General features: G+C 43.4%; 1 protein-coding gene across 2 annotated transcripts in view; it reads right to left on the reverse strand.

The window, feature by feature from the left end:
* Positions 1 to 15,469, reverse strand: part of Wdr81 (WD repeat domain 81) — a 71,760-nt gene that overhangs the window by 24,499 nt on the left and 31,792 nt on the right. For both annotated transcript variants that reach the window (XM_084584337.1, XM_084584338.1), the window contains exons 15-23: positions 14,524 to 14,773; positions 13,189 to 13,461; positions 10,484 to 10,578; positions 8,610 to 8,859; positions 7,824 to 7,973; positions 6,392 to 6,611; positions 5,115 to 5,248; positions 4,527 to 4,646; positions 2,269 to 2,542 (exon numbers count right to left, since the gene is read on the reverse strand). In XM_084584337.1, coding sequence (XP_084440463.1) covers positions 2,269 to 2,542; positions 4,527 to 4,646; positions 5,115 to 5,248; positions 6,392 to 6,611; positions 7,824 to 7,973; positions 8,610 to 8,859; positions 10,484 to 10,578; positions 13,189 to 13,461; positions 14,524 to 14,773 — 1,766 coding nt within the window. The remainder of the gene's footprint in view (positions 1 to 2,268; positions 2,543 to 4,526; positions 4,647 to 5,114; positions 5,249 to 6,391; positions 6,612 to 7,823; positions 7,974 to 8,609; positions 8,860 to 10,483; positions 10,579 to 13,188; positions 13,462 to 14,523; positions 14,774 to 15,469) is intronic.

Below are 15,469 nucleotides of genomic sequence, written 5' to 3' on the forward strand. Positions count from 1 at the left end.
AAGAATTGGTTAATCAAATGCAAAGTAGGTTTGCTAGTACTGCTTACCTCACTTTAGTTTTCTATGCACTCTTACACGTTTGGTTTTGCTTGGTGCAAAGAAAGGTAATCGAAGAGCAAGGAAGCGCTCTTCAGGTGAGCGCCCATTAAGACGCGGAGAAGAGAACAAGCTGCTTCACAATGCAGAAAGATGACGCGGAGTCGAGGTCTAGGGAGCACCGCACATACGTCTGCTGTCCATGAAGGATGAGGGGTGACTGACAGGAGGGGAGAGAGGCCGAAGTTGATGCCACACGCGCAACGTAACATGTTTGTACAATGCTGCCTGGTGACGGCTGCAACCGTGATATGCACCCCTCTCTGACTGGCTGCAGCTGCGCAGACTCTCTGCTCCCTCACTAGCTTCATGCGACAGAGGTGTCATCACCTTCTCATTTGTGCTTCAAGTTCATGGAGAGAGGAAAGAGAGAGAAGAGAGACAATGGCCTCGGACAGACAGCGTCGGAATCCGAGATTGCGGCTAGTTGCGCTACGCTCTAAAATTTTTACAGGTGATGACACAATGTGACGTGCAATTTCTGCGTCACAAGTATCATTTTAATTTTTGTCTTTTCAAATTCCTTTACATTATCTACTTTAAATTGCTGCTTTACGATTTCACAGCCCTGGGGGGTACTGGTGCTGAACGCTCCTTCTCTGCTAGTTCCTCAAACTCTTACTAGAGAACCCCTTCAGTGCACCATTCCAGAAAGCCAAAATTTGCCAGGGTTTACGAATAGCTAGGGCATGCTCAGCATTAACAAAGTAAAAGCAAGTAAAAGGAGTGATTAGAAAATTGCTGGTGGAGGGAAAAAATATGGGAACAAGAAAGAATAGTTAATGCGAAGCAATTTAGCACCCTCGGACTTAGCGGCTGGGGGCAATTATTGTCACCCTAATAAAAAGGCGATGGTGCTAATTATATTTATCCTCTTCTCCCCTTTCCACTCGCACCTGCTTGCTTTCTTTCACTACCACAAGGGTTGCTCCCCATCCTCGCCATTTCTTTTACTACTGCACTTCTTCACAGTGTCTTTACAATTCTCCTGTCCCAAGGCCCACAACAGATTTTGAGGAAACAAGAACCACTCTACTAACACAGTATAAAAGTTATATTGGAAGGGGACAAATGCAGTACCCTACCCAAGAGTGAACACCTGAACCATGACATAGGGTAAGGGCTGAGAGGTGGAACAAACACAAAGGAACAGCTACAGTAGCGGAAGACTCCAAGTAATCAGTGCAGCGGGAGTTCTTAATAAAACACTACAGGCAAACTGAGGTATTCAGTAGACTATACTGCATTCTAGCAATATAAAAACGAAAATGTTGCTATCACTGGCCAATTTCGCAAGTAAATTGCGTGCATAGACACCGAATGGGACGAGGATCCCCGAGGGTGAGCTACACCCCCGTTCGCTTCAGGACAGCAGCGACCAGTCCTTCTGAGCGTAGACGTCGCACAAATTTGAATTAAGTGGCGGGAAATTTTAAACTATAATATTATCGGCCATAATTGTGTGTTTCACTGCTGTACGGAGGTAATGCATCCAAAGAGCCAGAGAGCCAATTTATACCGAGAACTATTTCGACTGGGTGGTCTTCAGCATTCCTTCAAGCGTGCTTGGACATCAGAAAGCACACAGGCCATCTTTTGTCTCCATAAAATTACGATTGTAAAGGAAGGCATTCGACAGCGTGCTCAACAGCCCAACACCATACGCACAAGAGCAAGACAGCACATCAATCTAAATTGCAAGAAATGATAAAATATTAGCTGAGGTTTAGCATAGTTAAACATGGTATCCAGAAAAAGCTTCACAGTGTGGTTACGCTTGGTAGAACTCTTTATTCAGACATGGTTCAGATGGCTAAGTGCAGCATCATCGCCACTGGCATTCATGGCTGGCTCTGAATCGAGGCGCGGTTACTTCTTGTTTTTACGCCTATCGACTGACATCATAGCTGTTTCTATTGCGCAATGGCGTGATGTGAAGCCACCCACATGATTAATCACGTACTCACCACCTTCTACTCTCCTCGGCTCCAAGTTTGAGAGGTCAAAGTTTGAGAGGCCCACAAGGTTACACTGAAGGACATAGCTGTGGAGAGACTTCAAGCCATGCATGACCTCTAGTTTGGTAAAGGTCTAATTTAGTTCCATAAGAAGACCGGCTCTACCTAGCGTAGTGAGGCTCTCGCTTCAAAAGGTAGTGAACATCCACGTTACCTTTGTCTGCTGCGGAAGGCAGAGGAGTCAAATGCTGCACATCTGCAATGTCTCCCGGAGGGAAGGCACGGTTGAACGAGGCAAAAAAACGCCGCAGTAGCACCGAGAGGTGCCGCCGGGACATCTGGAACCCGATGCGCAGTCCGACCAGGTACAGGGTGTCAGCAATCTTTCTGGTGAGGACTTGGCGACTGGCCACCCCTCGTGGAAAGCAGTGCTGGATCGATGAGGCCAGTTGCACCAGAGGGTAGAGGATGTTCTTAAGCACCACCTCCTTTAAGCAAGATGAGCACAAAAATAACGAAATAAAATGGATCAGCAACAAAGAGGTCAACATGAAGAGGGAAATCTGAAACGCTAACATAAAGAACACTAAACTATCAGTTAATGTAGAGAAAATGCAAGCACGTCCAATTAGCACTTCCACAGAGCGTCATTGTGTCTTCAAAAGGTAAAATCATTTATGCAGGTACAATGAGACTCCTTGAACTAAGACCTTCTCACTGTGCTGTTCACACATCCATTGCCTTTTTCACATTTTATATGATGCTGACTGCCCAGCAGCTCATCTTGCACAAGCCAAAGTGAGAAACAATAATTGACGCCTTTGCATAACAGGTATGAAAATATTACACTTTCGGTTGCAAAGTGATTGTGCATAATAAAAATGGGTTTTCAAATACAGTAGAATCTTGGTGATATGAATCTCACAGGGTCACAAATATTCGTATCATCCGAAAATTCATATCACCAAGACAAACAAAAATCAGCCTCCAGAAGCACAGGAAAGGCATTCACGCAGACAGCCTGTACCTGATGCCTGAGGTGCCATGGCAACGGGCCCCGCAAAGCTTCACCAGTGAAGGCTGGAATGAATTTCGGTAACTGGATTAGAAAAATGCGCACCTACTCGAAGTGCTCCTGGTTCGTGAACTTGACAGCTGCTATGACGTCGGCGGAAGCTAAGTAGAGCAAAAACTATTCGCAAACTATTCAGACTTTTCAGGTGCCACTCATCACTTCAATACAAATATCTTCCCATCTACATCCAAAGAAAAGTGTCAGAAAGGGCCCAATAAACTTAGAAACGTGAAGCGCCAACTGCAAATTTTCTGCCAACACGCAAGAAGTTGTGTACAAAGCCTAATAATAACCGGAAACTACAGCGTCAGAATGCCAGCACCTGTGAAACAAACATGGAGGGATAATAGGGGCATTGCTTTGTTTCAAAGATTAGCATGATACTAGAACACCGAAAACCGGGAATGCATGAGAAAAACGAAGATCACACTGGTGCTTGGACAGCAAGCGGAAACCCGAGCTGGAGTCGGAAGGCCCTGTTGTGCCCAAAAAAATTAACCCGAACCCGTAACAATACCATTACTTCTGACAAAATCGGCCTACATCAGTTATAGCTGAGGAAACGGCGTCATGCTCTCCGTGTTGATAGGGATTACACTTGCGGCACTCATCGGCAAACAATATACCAGCGGCAACATAAAAAGTGCTAAATTTGCCCAAAATTCAGGGGGCACTTTGACCATCTAAACTGCGCAGAGGCAAAAAGCCCACTGTGTAATTGTGGTGGCCACTAGGAGTCGGTTGAGGTTTATGCACGAGGGCACTGTGCATGTGAAGTACGTACATTTAAGATGTCTCAAAGTTCACTAATTAGCTAGTTACCATTGATTAATTAACTAATAACATTAACTAATTAACTCTGATTATTTAACTGATCATCATCAACTATTCATCACTAATTGACCTTGATTAAATAAAGATGCTGTCAACTAATTAACTATTTATTGTTAACTAATGTTCATACACCTACTACTACATCATTGATTGATTAACTATCAGCACTGAAACCATCATAATCCTTCTGAAGATGAATGACAGCTGCCTCAGACGCATGAACAGACATGCTGACGAGTCAAGAGCCATTAAAGGCTTTCACCTTTGAAACAAAGAAATTGCTGCTAGGCCTTGTTCAACTCTCGGCAAAAGATGCGAGTTCGATATGTACAGTCTTTGTCAAAAGTGTAGAGCCCAAGGGGTCTGCTTCTGAGCCGCAGAGTGGCGCTGATTTAGCATTAGTGGAGGTCCTTCTCAGTAGAGAGGGTAGGACAAGAAATCTCCTCACCTTCAAGAGATTCCGAACACTGGAAATGCATTACAAACTGCACGAAGTGGCTCAGAAGCAGACCCCCTAGCCCTGAAAAGAAGTGGTAAGGGATGATGAAAATAAAGGCACCAACCTGAAGCTGGCTCATCAGCGTTGTATCGGAGAGGAATGGCAACACGTGCTTGACCATTGTGATGGCTCCGATGAGGCCAGCCTCCAGAGTCTCCGTGAGGTGCTTCTTGCACATGCACAGCTGGGGAAAACACACGGAAAGGTAAAAAAATGGTAATTCAAATTAGCTAAAGCAAGGATTATCAATTATGGGAAACATGCTGCACATTAGTACTGCCAATAAGGACAGGCTAGTAAAATGAAGAAACCTGGAAATTAAAACTGCCAGAACTTCAAATTAGCTTGTAAACACGGTCAGAACCAGCCAAATCAATTGGTATTTCAATATAATGACGGGGTAAAGCTATGCTTGCTAAAGAACTTCTTAATGCAGAGGGCTTCTCAGAATTTCACAGACTGGAATTCATTTCCAGACTTGGTGGCAATCCTGTTTTTTCTGCACTTCGCAGCAACCCTTTCGTGCAGTCGTGAAAACAAGGGCCTGTTTTTCAAACATTACGATTCGACTAAAATAGAACATGCTACTAATTACTGCCACACAGCAACGCAGATTAAAAACCAGCATAACTACATATAAAGCAGCGCCTACCAGTTCGACGGCATGGGGCAAGTACTGGCGCGTGATGAAGCTTTCCCCGTACAGCATTGCCAGATTGGCCAGTGTCTCGAGAACCTTTGCAGCTGTCTGGTCCCCAACCACACCCTGCTCAAAAAGGCTGACATCTGGAAAGAAAGAGGAACCAGACAAAACCGAACAATCAGGTTACAGCAGCTCTCAACAGGTTACAGCAGCTCTCAACACTTTCCAGCCCAGCTTTTTGGCTCTACCAGAGAGCCCTCTGATAGCCTTACTGGTCACAACTGCTTTGCACCAAGACGAAATCATCCACTATTACAAACATAAACAAGTTATCTTATCCTTTTCTACTGAAATAGTTGCCAGCTTCTGCCTTGAAAAACCACTGGATAGAGAAAGAGAGCGTGCTGTGTTAGGGGGGTCATAAAAAAAAGAGTGCTTATTGAATAAAATAAAGCAATATAGAAGGTGCACACAATAGAGAAATAGCTAATTTTATTGACCTTCAATTAATCCTGTTCTGCTAGTCTTGCTGCCGCCTTATCCCCGCAAACTTCCCTTATCCAGTCATGTGACGCTATGTTTGGTTTGGTTTAGTGTTTAACGTCCCAAAGTGACATTAGGTGACATAGGTATGACAGTGTCACAGCATGCTATGCTTCTATTGTCCAGGATTCTAATCCTCGATCTCAAGGAAACACTGACCATCTTCTGTTCATAACAAACAATGGGCTCGAAATCTGCATTCACATTTAAAAGTGGCATTAGAACAATGGGATTGATTGCCAAAAAAACGAAGCTTGGTGCTGGGGGTAGGAAGCACAAAGAAGCCATGCGGTAACTATTGCTTCACACAGAGCTTCAGATTACATTTCCTTCTTTCATCACTTCAAGGCCTTCAAGAGAATTTTGAGCAACCAAACAAACAGCAGAAAAATGACACTGGTATAAATACCGTTTCTCAGACTTTCACAGCACGCTTCTCCAGCATCCTTCTAGAAACTGTACGTGAGACATTCTCGATCAATTTAATTATGGGCAACTTTGAGGCGTCCAAATAGTGCCGAGGAGCAAGAACACCTAGCATACAAGGAAAAGGGAGTTTCAGGAACGTGCACCCCAAGAATTGCTCCAATTAAATTGACATTGACTGGCTGTGCAGCGAAGTGGCCTGCAACAAGCAATTACAGTGTGACTAGTCCTAAACAAAAGAAACAAAGGAGAGGCAGGGGCAGAGGCCATAAAGGCCATAAAGAGGCCATCCCCATAAGGGACGTGGGATGACTTACCGCCCTCGAGCAGGGCGCCCTTGGCCGGACTCAGCTGCTGTGGCCCCAGGTAGCAGAGGGTGAGCATGCGGAGCAGGTTACGGCTCAGATGCTTGGCCGTCAGCACTGGCCCCAGACGGTGCGCAAGCCACACCACGCTCTCTGAGGCGATGTCGCTCAGGCTGCAACCCCCACCGCCACTCTCCGAGCTGGTATCCTGAGCCGTGATCTCGTACGTTTCCTGCCAAGTTTTCGGGGGGAGGGTGGGCGTGCCAGACAGGACAAAAATTGGAGCCTTATTCAACGATGAACCACCGAGAAAACAACGCTTAACGATACCAAAGAACAATTGGAGTAGGCCATTATTGATGAGGTACCACATTTTAATTAGCAAAAATGGAGCCTCTATAAGTGACTAAAGGCCAAAAATAAAACAAAGTTCACCATCACGCATTAATTTTGCAAGTTCGTTGCGGTGTATTCACATTGTTTTTGGGGAAAGGACCTCAGAGCTATGTAATATATAACCGGCCGCTTCAATATGTGATCACAGAGTCCTTTCCAGTGTAAACGTCGCAAGTTTGATTCGAGCTGCAGGGAAATTGTCTACTTGTGATTTTCTTAGCGATAAGTGCGTCTTTCGCTGCCCGACGAGTGGCGATGTAGCCAGAGAGATGTGCAATCGATTTTTACTCAGAACAAAAATCAGCTTGGTTTTTGTACTCAGGGTCCCTTAAATTAAAAGGAAAAAGTCCAGCTGGAAAGGTAGCTGCTATGCCATAAATGCCAGAGTAATGTGCAATGTCTACATAAATGAGAAAAAAAAAAAAAAAAACACTGAAGAAAATGGGGGGAGAAAAGAGTTCTTCGGTATCAATCGCTTAATCCGCTGTAATGACAGACCTAGTACTTTCATAAAAAATGAAGCTTTTATGGCTTGTACACTTGTAAGGACACTTCTGATTAAAAGAGCCTTTTGCTTGCGAATGAACACCAACTACCTAGCCACAAAGAACAAGAATTCTAGAGCACTTGTTTCTCCTGTTCACCATTCGCAGTACACCACAAGTGCTCCCCAACTGGATAATTAAGCAGCATGTTAATCACAGTACCAAATTAATGATATCTTAGAGAATAAATGTGTTTCTCTTTCATTTCCTTCCAGCCGAGACGTAAACTTTGGACACAAATATCCAAAAATAATTATTCAGCCTCATGGGCATGTTTCTGTAAAGCCATAAATTCGAGGCTGGAGCGAAAGCTGCGATTAGGTTAGGTCAGGCAAATATATTCACAACACTGACGGCAAAGTGTAAATATTTAAACAAATCGACCACACCATATTGGCGAAAAAAAAAAAAAAAACTTTTCTCACGACTGACTGAAAAAAACTAATTTTTTGTTACTCCTGGGAACTCCATAGAGAAAAAAAAATGAAAATGACGGGGCTTACAGTAACTGGAATGCTAGAAACAGCCGGCACTTGTGACGAAGGATCTGTTGTTTCGGATTCAGGCTGGTCTAGATGGCTCGTAGCGCTCAGCTGTTCGTCTTTGTCACCCGAGGGGGACCAAGTTGCGCCTCCGGGAAATGTCCCTGTTTCCTGGGAGCAAAAAGACGAACCAGAGAAATGGAGTAACAGTGCGGTCTATTTTAACAATAAACTTTTCTGGAAAAAAAAAAAGAAAGAAAAAAAGAAACATTAACTGAATAGCATTTACTCCTTCCAGCCTTGAATAATTATATTGCTATTGTCTTTTTTCACTCTCACAATTGCTTCCTTCAATTGGTTGCAAGCAAAATGGAGTACTCCACTAAATTTTGCATGTGCTGCAATACTTTATTCTTTTATTAACCACCTACGTTTCTACATTGACCATCAAGTAATTAGTTTATGTACTACCACGTTATAACTAGCCCTTTGATTGAGACTGTATTGCCCTTTTGCTGCCCCTGATGTTTTCAATTTTGCCAATTCCTTCCCTATCCCACACACCCCTTTCCAAGTAATACCCTCCAGAAAGGGCCTTTACAGTAGGTTGATTAAATGAATAAATAAATAATCTAGTAAGAGTCTCCTGTACTGCTGTTACTTCGGTTATCAAACTGCACTGCTCTTCCATAGGTTTTAGACAAAATTTTACATCAGAGGTTTTAGCTGTATCAAACTATGTATCAAACTATTTTACGCTTTGTGGCTTGTTTCCTATAAGGGGACAAGACAATACACAGTTCATACCTTTCGCTCAAACGTGTATGACGACGAAGACTGCTCCAGTTCTTGGTCCTGGTCAAGCTCAAACATCTCCGGCTCGCCAAACGTTGCTGGCTCCGGAGAAGCCGACGGCAGCGCATCGCGCTCAGAAGAGGAACTCCCATGGGGGCCGCGCATGGGAGACGCTTCCCGAGACGCCGTGCTGGTCTGATGCAGAGGGTCCAGCTCTGCATTGTCTAAATGCGAGCCTTTCCGGACGACGCCTGGCATTTCCCTGTGAAAGGAACGAGAAATTAAGCACGACAAACAGATTCTTGAAGCAAGGAACGAGTGAAGCTATACACTCTTCACACCTCAGCAAAAGTTTTGTTTGTTAATGTTCGAGTCTTTAATGCCCAGATTACGAAGGAATCGACGAAAGCAGTCCATACTGCCATGTTATGCTAGTCAATGTATCCATATTCAAAAGTGAACCCCAAAATTTGTTAGCAACGGCAAAATATGAGAAAGTGGCATGTCGCCGATTGGCCATAGTTAGCATTTGGTCTTTTCTGTGCCGGTATTCCAAGTTGAGTAAGAAACCAAATCAAAAACCTCAACAAAGCATGAAGGAGCTAGAACAGCATAAGATATTTTGTTTTACACACAACTTTCCATTTTCCCCTTCACATTTGTCACATTAAGACTACATTGGCTAGAAATTGCACATTCAAGGGGATGTTGAACCTTCTGAAAAATGGCTACCTGCTGATATGTCATTAAATTAATATGTCATTAAAAACAAGAATGTAAGTTGTACTTTTTCAATAAACCATGATGGAAGTCGACCACCATCTCATAACCGGTCCTTGCCTAAGAAAACTACGGGATTCTCGCAACAATTGGCTGCTGGAGTAAAGCGCCTCCATCACCATCGAGTGGTGGCGCTGCAGGCGGTCAATAAGTGGTTCAGCAAGAGCCAGTTAAAGATTGAGTGTGCAGACTTTATAATGAACGGATGCTTAGAGAGAAGCTTGACAATCCCTTCAATGTCCTTCAATGATTCAGACTTAGCATCAGTGATGCACAGGATGACGTAGAGGATGACGCACCGTAGGATGTGAGTGGCGAGAAGAAATGAAGATATAAATAGTGTCATCACTGTGCAGATGGCTGAGTCGCATCTGTTAGAAAATAAGGGCTTTCAATACATTGAATGCTCAAATAATTTTTTTTTTCACTTTTCATAATTTGCAAGTTGGGCGGGGTTGACGGATATTTCACTGTGACCGATACCCAGTTTTTACGATAGATGGCAGACAAATAGTATGTCATGAATTCGCGATACTGGACAGTAAAATGCTGAAGCGTGTTTCTCATCTCTAGTTGTTCTTGAACACAAAGAACAAAATATTGGAGCAACATGCCACACATCTCTAGGGATCCTAGTTTCCCCGTCGTTCGCGACGAAGACTAAAAACTTCAACATATTTCACAAATTTTCGTTAGCCGACATGTTTTTCTGTTTTTAATGTTTGTATCGACTTCTACACAAGGAGATTCTTCTTTACTACACTGTACGTGACAAAAGAAAGAGCTCAGTAAAGAAAAGAAGAAAAACACATTCCAAACACTACAGAAACAAAAAAAAGGAAACAACATTCACGAACAAGCTGCTATGTCTTGTATGTTTCTCAGCTATAGACATGCCATCAATAAAAGCAATCATTAGCGTGTGACAAACTGACCCACTGAGGTGCCGCGCACTCCTTTCATGATGCCAAGATGTCTGCCACAAGCTAGTCAAGCAAGACATAGACAAGACGCTAGTCACAGAATCTCTATTGCAATCCGAAATAAGATGACGATTCAAGAGACATGAAAAGCGCGTCTCGAAAAAGCTCGACCAGTGATCTTACCCCATCTGGGTGGTGCTGGTATCTCGGTAGCCGCCAACAGCCTCGACGAGAAGGGTCACAAAACAGTGCAGGAAAGTGCGCATTCCTAGTCGAACCTGCACATGAAAGAGGCAGCCGATATGCTCCCAGCATACAAAAGGAAAGTGCACACCGTAACAATGAATGTCGATCAATGCTCCTCGACTAGCCTTTAGAGCCAAAGCCCCAAGGCTGTCCTACGGAACAAGCTTTTCCTGAAATGCAGCAACAAACAGCGCACTGTGAAAGTATAAAAAGCTGCGGGTGGAGGGGAGGTGGATAGCCGGAAAGTAAGTAAACTATGAAAAGCCAAATCCGCCTTTTTCACAAGGCTGCTCAGCGCATGTGCAGTTCCTGGCCTCCGCGATTGGCGCAGCCGGAACTGATCACGGTGGCCATGTGCAGTTAATATTAGTGACAGGCGTATGAGACAGATGGCAGTAGCTGTCCAGAACGCGCATTGCCATTTCGCTGGCGGCTGCATCTCCAAAGGTCGTTTTCAACCAGTAGCAGACGAATTTTCAACCACTCCCAGACGGCGCCGCATTTTTGTGAAAAAGGCGGATTACGGCACAGAAATAAAAAAAAAAAAAAGAACAGTCGAATGGTCAACCCCAGTTCATAAATCTTCCATCAACTACTCAATACAGATGCTCACAACTAGACTTCTGCTTTAGGTCAGAGCATGCGGTAGAGAAATTACATCAACAGAAAATAAGAAGCTTTTATATTACGGAGAAAATCCCAAACTGGACTACACTGGCATTATTATACCAGCAGCCACTTTTGCAAGCAAGCTTTGACAGCGTTGAGTACTTCTTTATACGCAAATTTATGTGAGGATAGAACATATCACGCAATTTCCCCGTCATCGTTGCCACGAGTTTACATCAAGTGGTAAAAAAAAGGAAATTCCATCTCTTGGTCTGAATTTCTCGGTGATAAATATGTCTTTTGCGATAGAACAAGCGTTAGCAGAGGAGCCCCCAAAAAGCAATACATTTTGATTTTACAAAAACAAACAAACAATATATACTGAACAGAAATGTTATATTAGCTGGAAGAAGCAAACCACGAAACTCCAGGGCTCCTTAGCTTATTTCACTAAAACTGCCAGGAGTGCCCAATATTTATTCCACATAAGTCATTCGTCACTTCTCGCTTCATGGCTAGGTACTATCACGCACTCCTGGCAGAAATTTAGGTGGGCGGATGAGATTAAGAAGTTCGCAGGGGTCAAGTGGATGCAACTAGCACAAAACCGGGTTAAGTGGAGAAATATGGGAGAGGCCTTCGCCCTGCAGTGGGTATAATCAGGCTGATGATGATGATGACTATTGCGTTGCAGCTCATACTGAGCATGACAGTACATTCGTGAAGCACTACACGCAATGTTGTTTTTGGCCCAAGCCTTCTTCTTACTGCACCAATGATAACTGAAACATGCAACTATATTTATAACCTAGAACTAATAAATTTTCTGCGAATGCTTTCCAAGTACTAGTCGGGAAATGACCATGAACAACTAGAATCAAGAAACGCAAAGGCAATAGAAAAATATGGCACTTCTGCACGATGAACTACGAGAAATGAAACAGACCATAAAATGAAAGATAAAACGGAAATTCTGAAGCAAAGTAGCGAACCATGAGGTGAAAAAGAAAAGACTCAGTGAGGTTTTTTTTTCATAATATGGCAATCATTTTAAGAAGAGGAAGCATCATTTTCACATCAACTAAACTTCTCGCTTCTATTCAGTGATCCTGGGGATGCACATTAACAACATTAATGAGCACGTGATCTATCGAGACTTGAAACTTGAAACTCGTTAACTCGACCCCTGTCAATATGAAAATATAGATAAGTCTTACTGTCGGCAAGGTCCCAGCTAATGGCTATGTAAGGCTATGGCGTCAGATAGGTGTAACGGGACGTTGCACCACTTGGGCCACGTCCAAATAAGCGCAGTAAGCGACTGTTAAAACAGCCCTAATTAAGCCTGAATTACGTGCTGTAGAATTGACCGCGCACCCTTGACATTTCCACAATGGCAGGCACGTGAAAGCTGATGGCCTCATTGGCCTTGTCTCTGAGAATAGGCTGACTAGTTAGTTTCAGTTTTGTTTTGAGAGCTTCACGCCGTTTATGCCAGCCGATAGCTACCGCTACATGACAATTTGGACATTTATTGGTGACATCATACCGCAATGTTCAGTCTAAAAAGCAGGCGGCTAATGCCCAGTCTTTAGCCAAATAAATTTACCACAAATGTCATAATCTGATCAGTTTCTTTTGGCGCCAGTCAATAATTTGAACTTTGCATAATTCACATTTTTTACCGACCCCCATGAAGTTTGAGTCGAAGAGCTTTTACTGTACATGAAGATAGACAAATTTCTGTTCTTCACAAAAAAGCATTAAACAAGTATTAGTATAAAGCACTGAAGTAAACTAGTCTCCGCTTTATCTGCAGCTATAAGGTTTAGTGTCATAAACATAGCAAGTTTTATTGTCATTTTTCTGCACTGAAGAAAATCCTCTTATATGTACATTTTGTGATTCCTATGGACACGCATTCTTTCTGAGTTTAAACATACAATTCAGTCAGTTCTCCGAAAATCCCATCTTGATCAATAACCATTCAAATCACAGCCCAGTCAATAATCATTCAGCCAAAGAAGCCTCACCTGCAGTTTGAGTAAGAAGGACCGGTGGAAAAGCCGAAAATGTCGCACAGTCGGCTGGTCTGTCGTCATGAGGCCAATGAGGACAGTCAGGAGGCGTTCGGCAAGCACCTTAGGCCCCAGGGCAAGCCCAACAAGGTCAAACAGCTGCCACACAGCCAGCAACGAGGAGTCTGGATTCGAGAAGAGGTCACTCAGGTGGTTCATGACGAGGTCAAGGTCGACCTGGCTCAGCTGGCTCAAAAGCTGCGGCAGTTCACGTGCCACGAAGTACACCTGAAATACAACACAACCGTGTAGTCGTCCGTTACCATGAATGCCAGCGTAACTACATGTACAGCTCGCGGATTTTTGTTCCCTTAAGATGCACACTGTTACAGGTCAGCCTTTACCAGCACTTTTTTCTGTTGAATGGAGTAAAAAAAATAAATAAAAACATAAAACTGCAATCACACGATTATACTATGAGTCATCTATTTGACTGTTGGACGCTACTGTGAACTGCACATTATAGCAGGGCAATATTATTCTGATCATGGCATGAACGGCTGAAGAGACGATGAAGAGAGCTCAATCGTACATTAATTTTCGATAGGGGGCATCCAAATATTAAACTTTTGGAATATGAATAAAATATCAACATGGAAAAAAATGCCTTCGAATATCGAATATCTGATCACAGCCCCGTCGCGTTTTGAGGATGCTTCACTGCACAACCCGCGCGCACTGCGGCGAAGCGTGCAGTACGAAGAAAACTGCGGTGAATGCGAAAATTTTCGGTACGTTTGGCAGTTTTCGAACGTTCCAAAATTTCGAATATGTTTTCCGAATATTCGCGCACCTCTAATTTTCATTAAAATTACTAAGTTGTGTAACTTTTTGCACCTCAATTGACGCCACTGTTTGACAGCATTTGCTGCTGAGAAATTAGGAATTTCAAGAAGAATGTCTTTTTTTTTTCTCATCAACGCCTGGTACTGATGGCAACATCGAGACTACCATTAAGGATTCCACAATTAATGGTTGAAAGTGAACGTCAGCCTGGCCCAGGATCAGAGGTATACAATAATAAAAATTAAGAAAATAGGCCGTTATCATCCCAATTTGCTAGTGAAAAAAAGTCTGCCGACAGCAATGGTTACAGCTCATTTTTTGGCCTTCCCTAGGGTGCACTGTGAAAGCTTTGTTTGCAGTAAAGTTAGCCCCTGTGTCTTTAGAATGCAGTAATCACCTGTTATACGCAAACTTCAATTTATTTTTAGTTACCCCTTCAGAACATTTCTCTGGCAGAAGCTTTCAAGATCATAAAAATCCAATCCAACTACAACTTGATCGCACCTTCTCGGGAGCCGTCGGCTGGGAATCGAGCTTTGCGAGGAAGTCGTACAGGGCTGGATAGTAGGTCGGGAATGGAATGGTGGAAAGTAGAGGCTGAAGAAGCTGGTGAGCGGAAGGCGGAGGAAGTCCGCCGTCACAGACGCAGGGGTAGCGCCATTCAACTCGCCCACCACTGCCGCCACCCTTGGCAGGTGGCACAGTGACCGGCTTTTCGGTCTGCAATAGCACTTGAACGGCATTCTGCAAAGACCTACAAACAGAAAAAGCTATTTTACTCACAGGCCAGCTGGCACTAGAGACTTTGCAGTGCAATCACTCTGACTAAGCCATGGCAGTAAAAATTAGGAAGAACGCTAGCAGTTTTCTCAATTTTCCGGTACCAGTTTCCTTCATCGTACAAACAACAGCGCATAAAAAGGCAGGACAAAGGAACACTATTTTTTTTTTAAATGTTCAGTCACCAACTCCACCAACTCACCCAGCAAAAAAATTTGATGCCGTTCCCACTAATTTCCCACTTTATATTCGTGCATACCTGGCTTCTCTGTCTGTCCACTCCTGTTTTATAGAACTTTGTGTTTTTGATACAGAATCTGTATTGTTTCTGATTAATCTTTAACTGTGTAATGCCTGCAAGAAGAAAAAATTAAACAAACATTAAAGGGATGTCGAGAGGTGACAATACCTTGTTTCTCTCTTTTTGGCTCCATGTGTGACAAGCCAGCGAGATTAATTTCAGTGAAGAGTTTGCCTTTCTAGGCATCCGTGACCTATTTTTGCACTCTTTTAAGCAGGTTTTTATTGCATTAGCAATAAGAGACATGCTACCGTGAAAAAAGACGCACGTGGTCGTGAAATCCCTGTCCTGGAACGAAAGAGTCCGATATACCGACAACGAAAAATTGGACATGGAGAAAGATTTGCATATAACGAAATACTTAGATAC

This window comes from Amblyomma maculatum, chromosome 11, assembly GCF_055883805.1.
Source record: "Amblyomma maculatum isolate TAMU_Amacu chromosome 11, ASM5588380v1, whole genome shotgun sequence".
NCBI lineage: Eukaryota > Metazoa > Arthropoda > Arachnida > Ixodida > Ixodidae > Amblyomma > Amblyomma maculatum.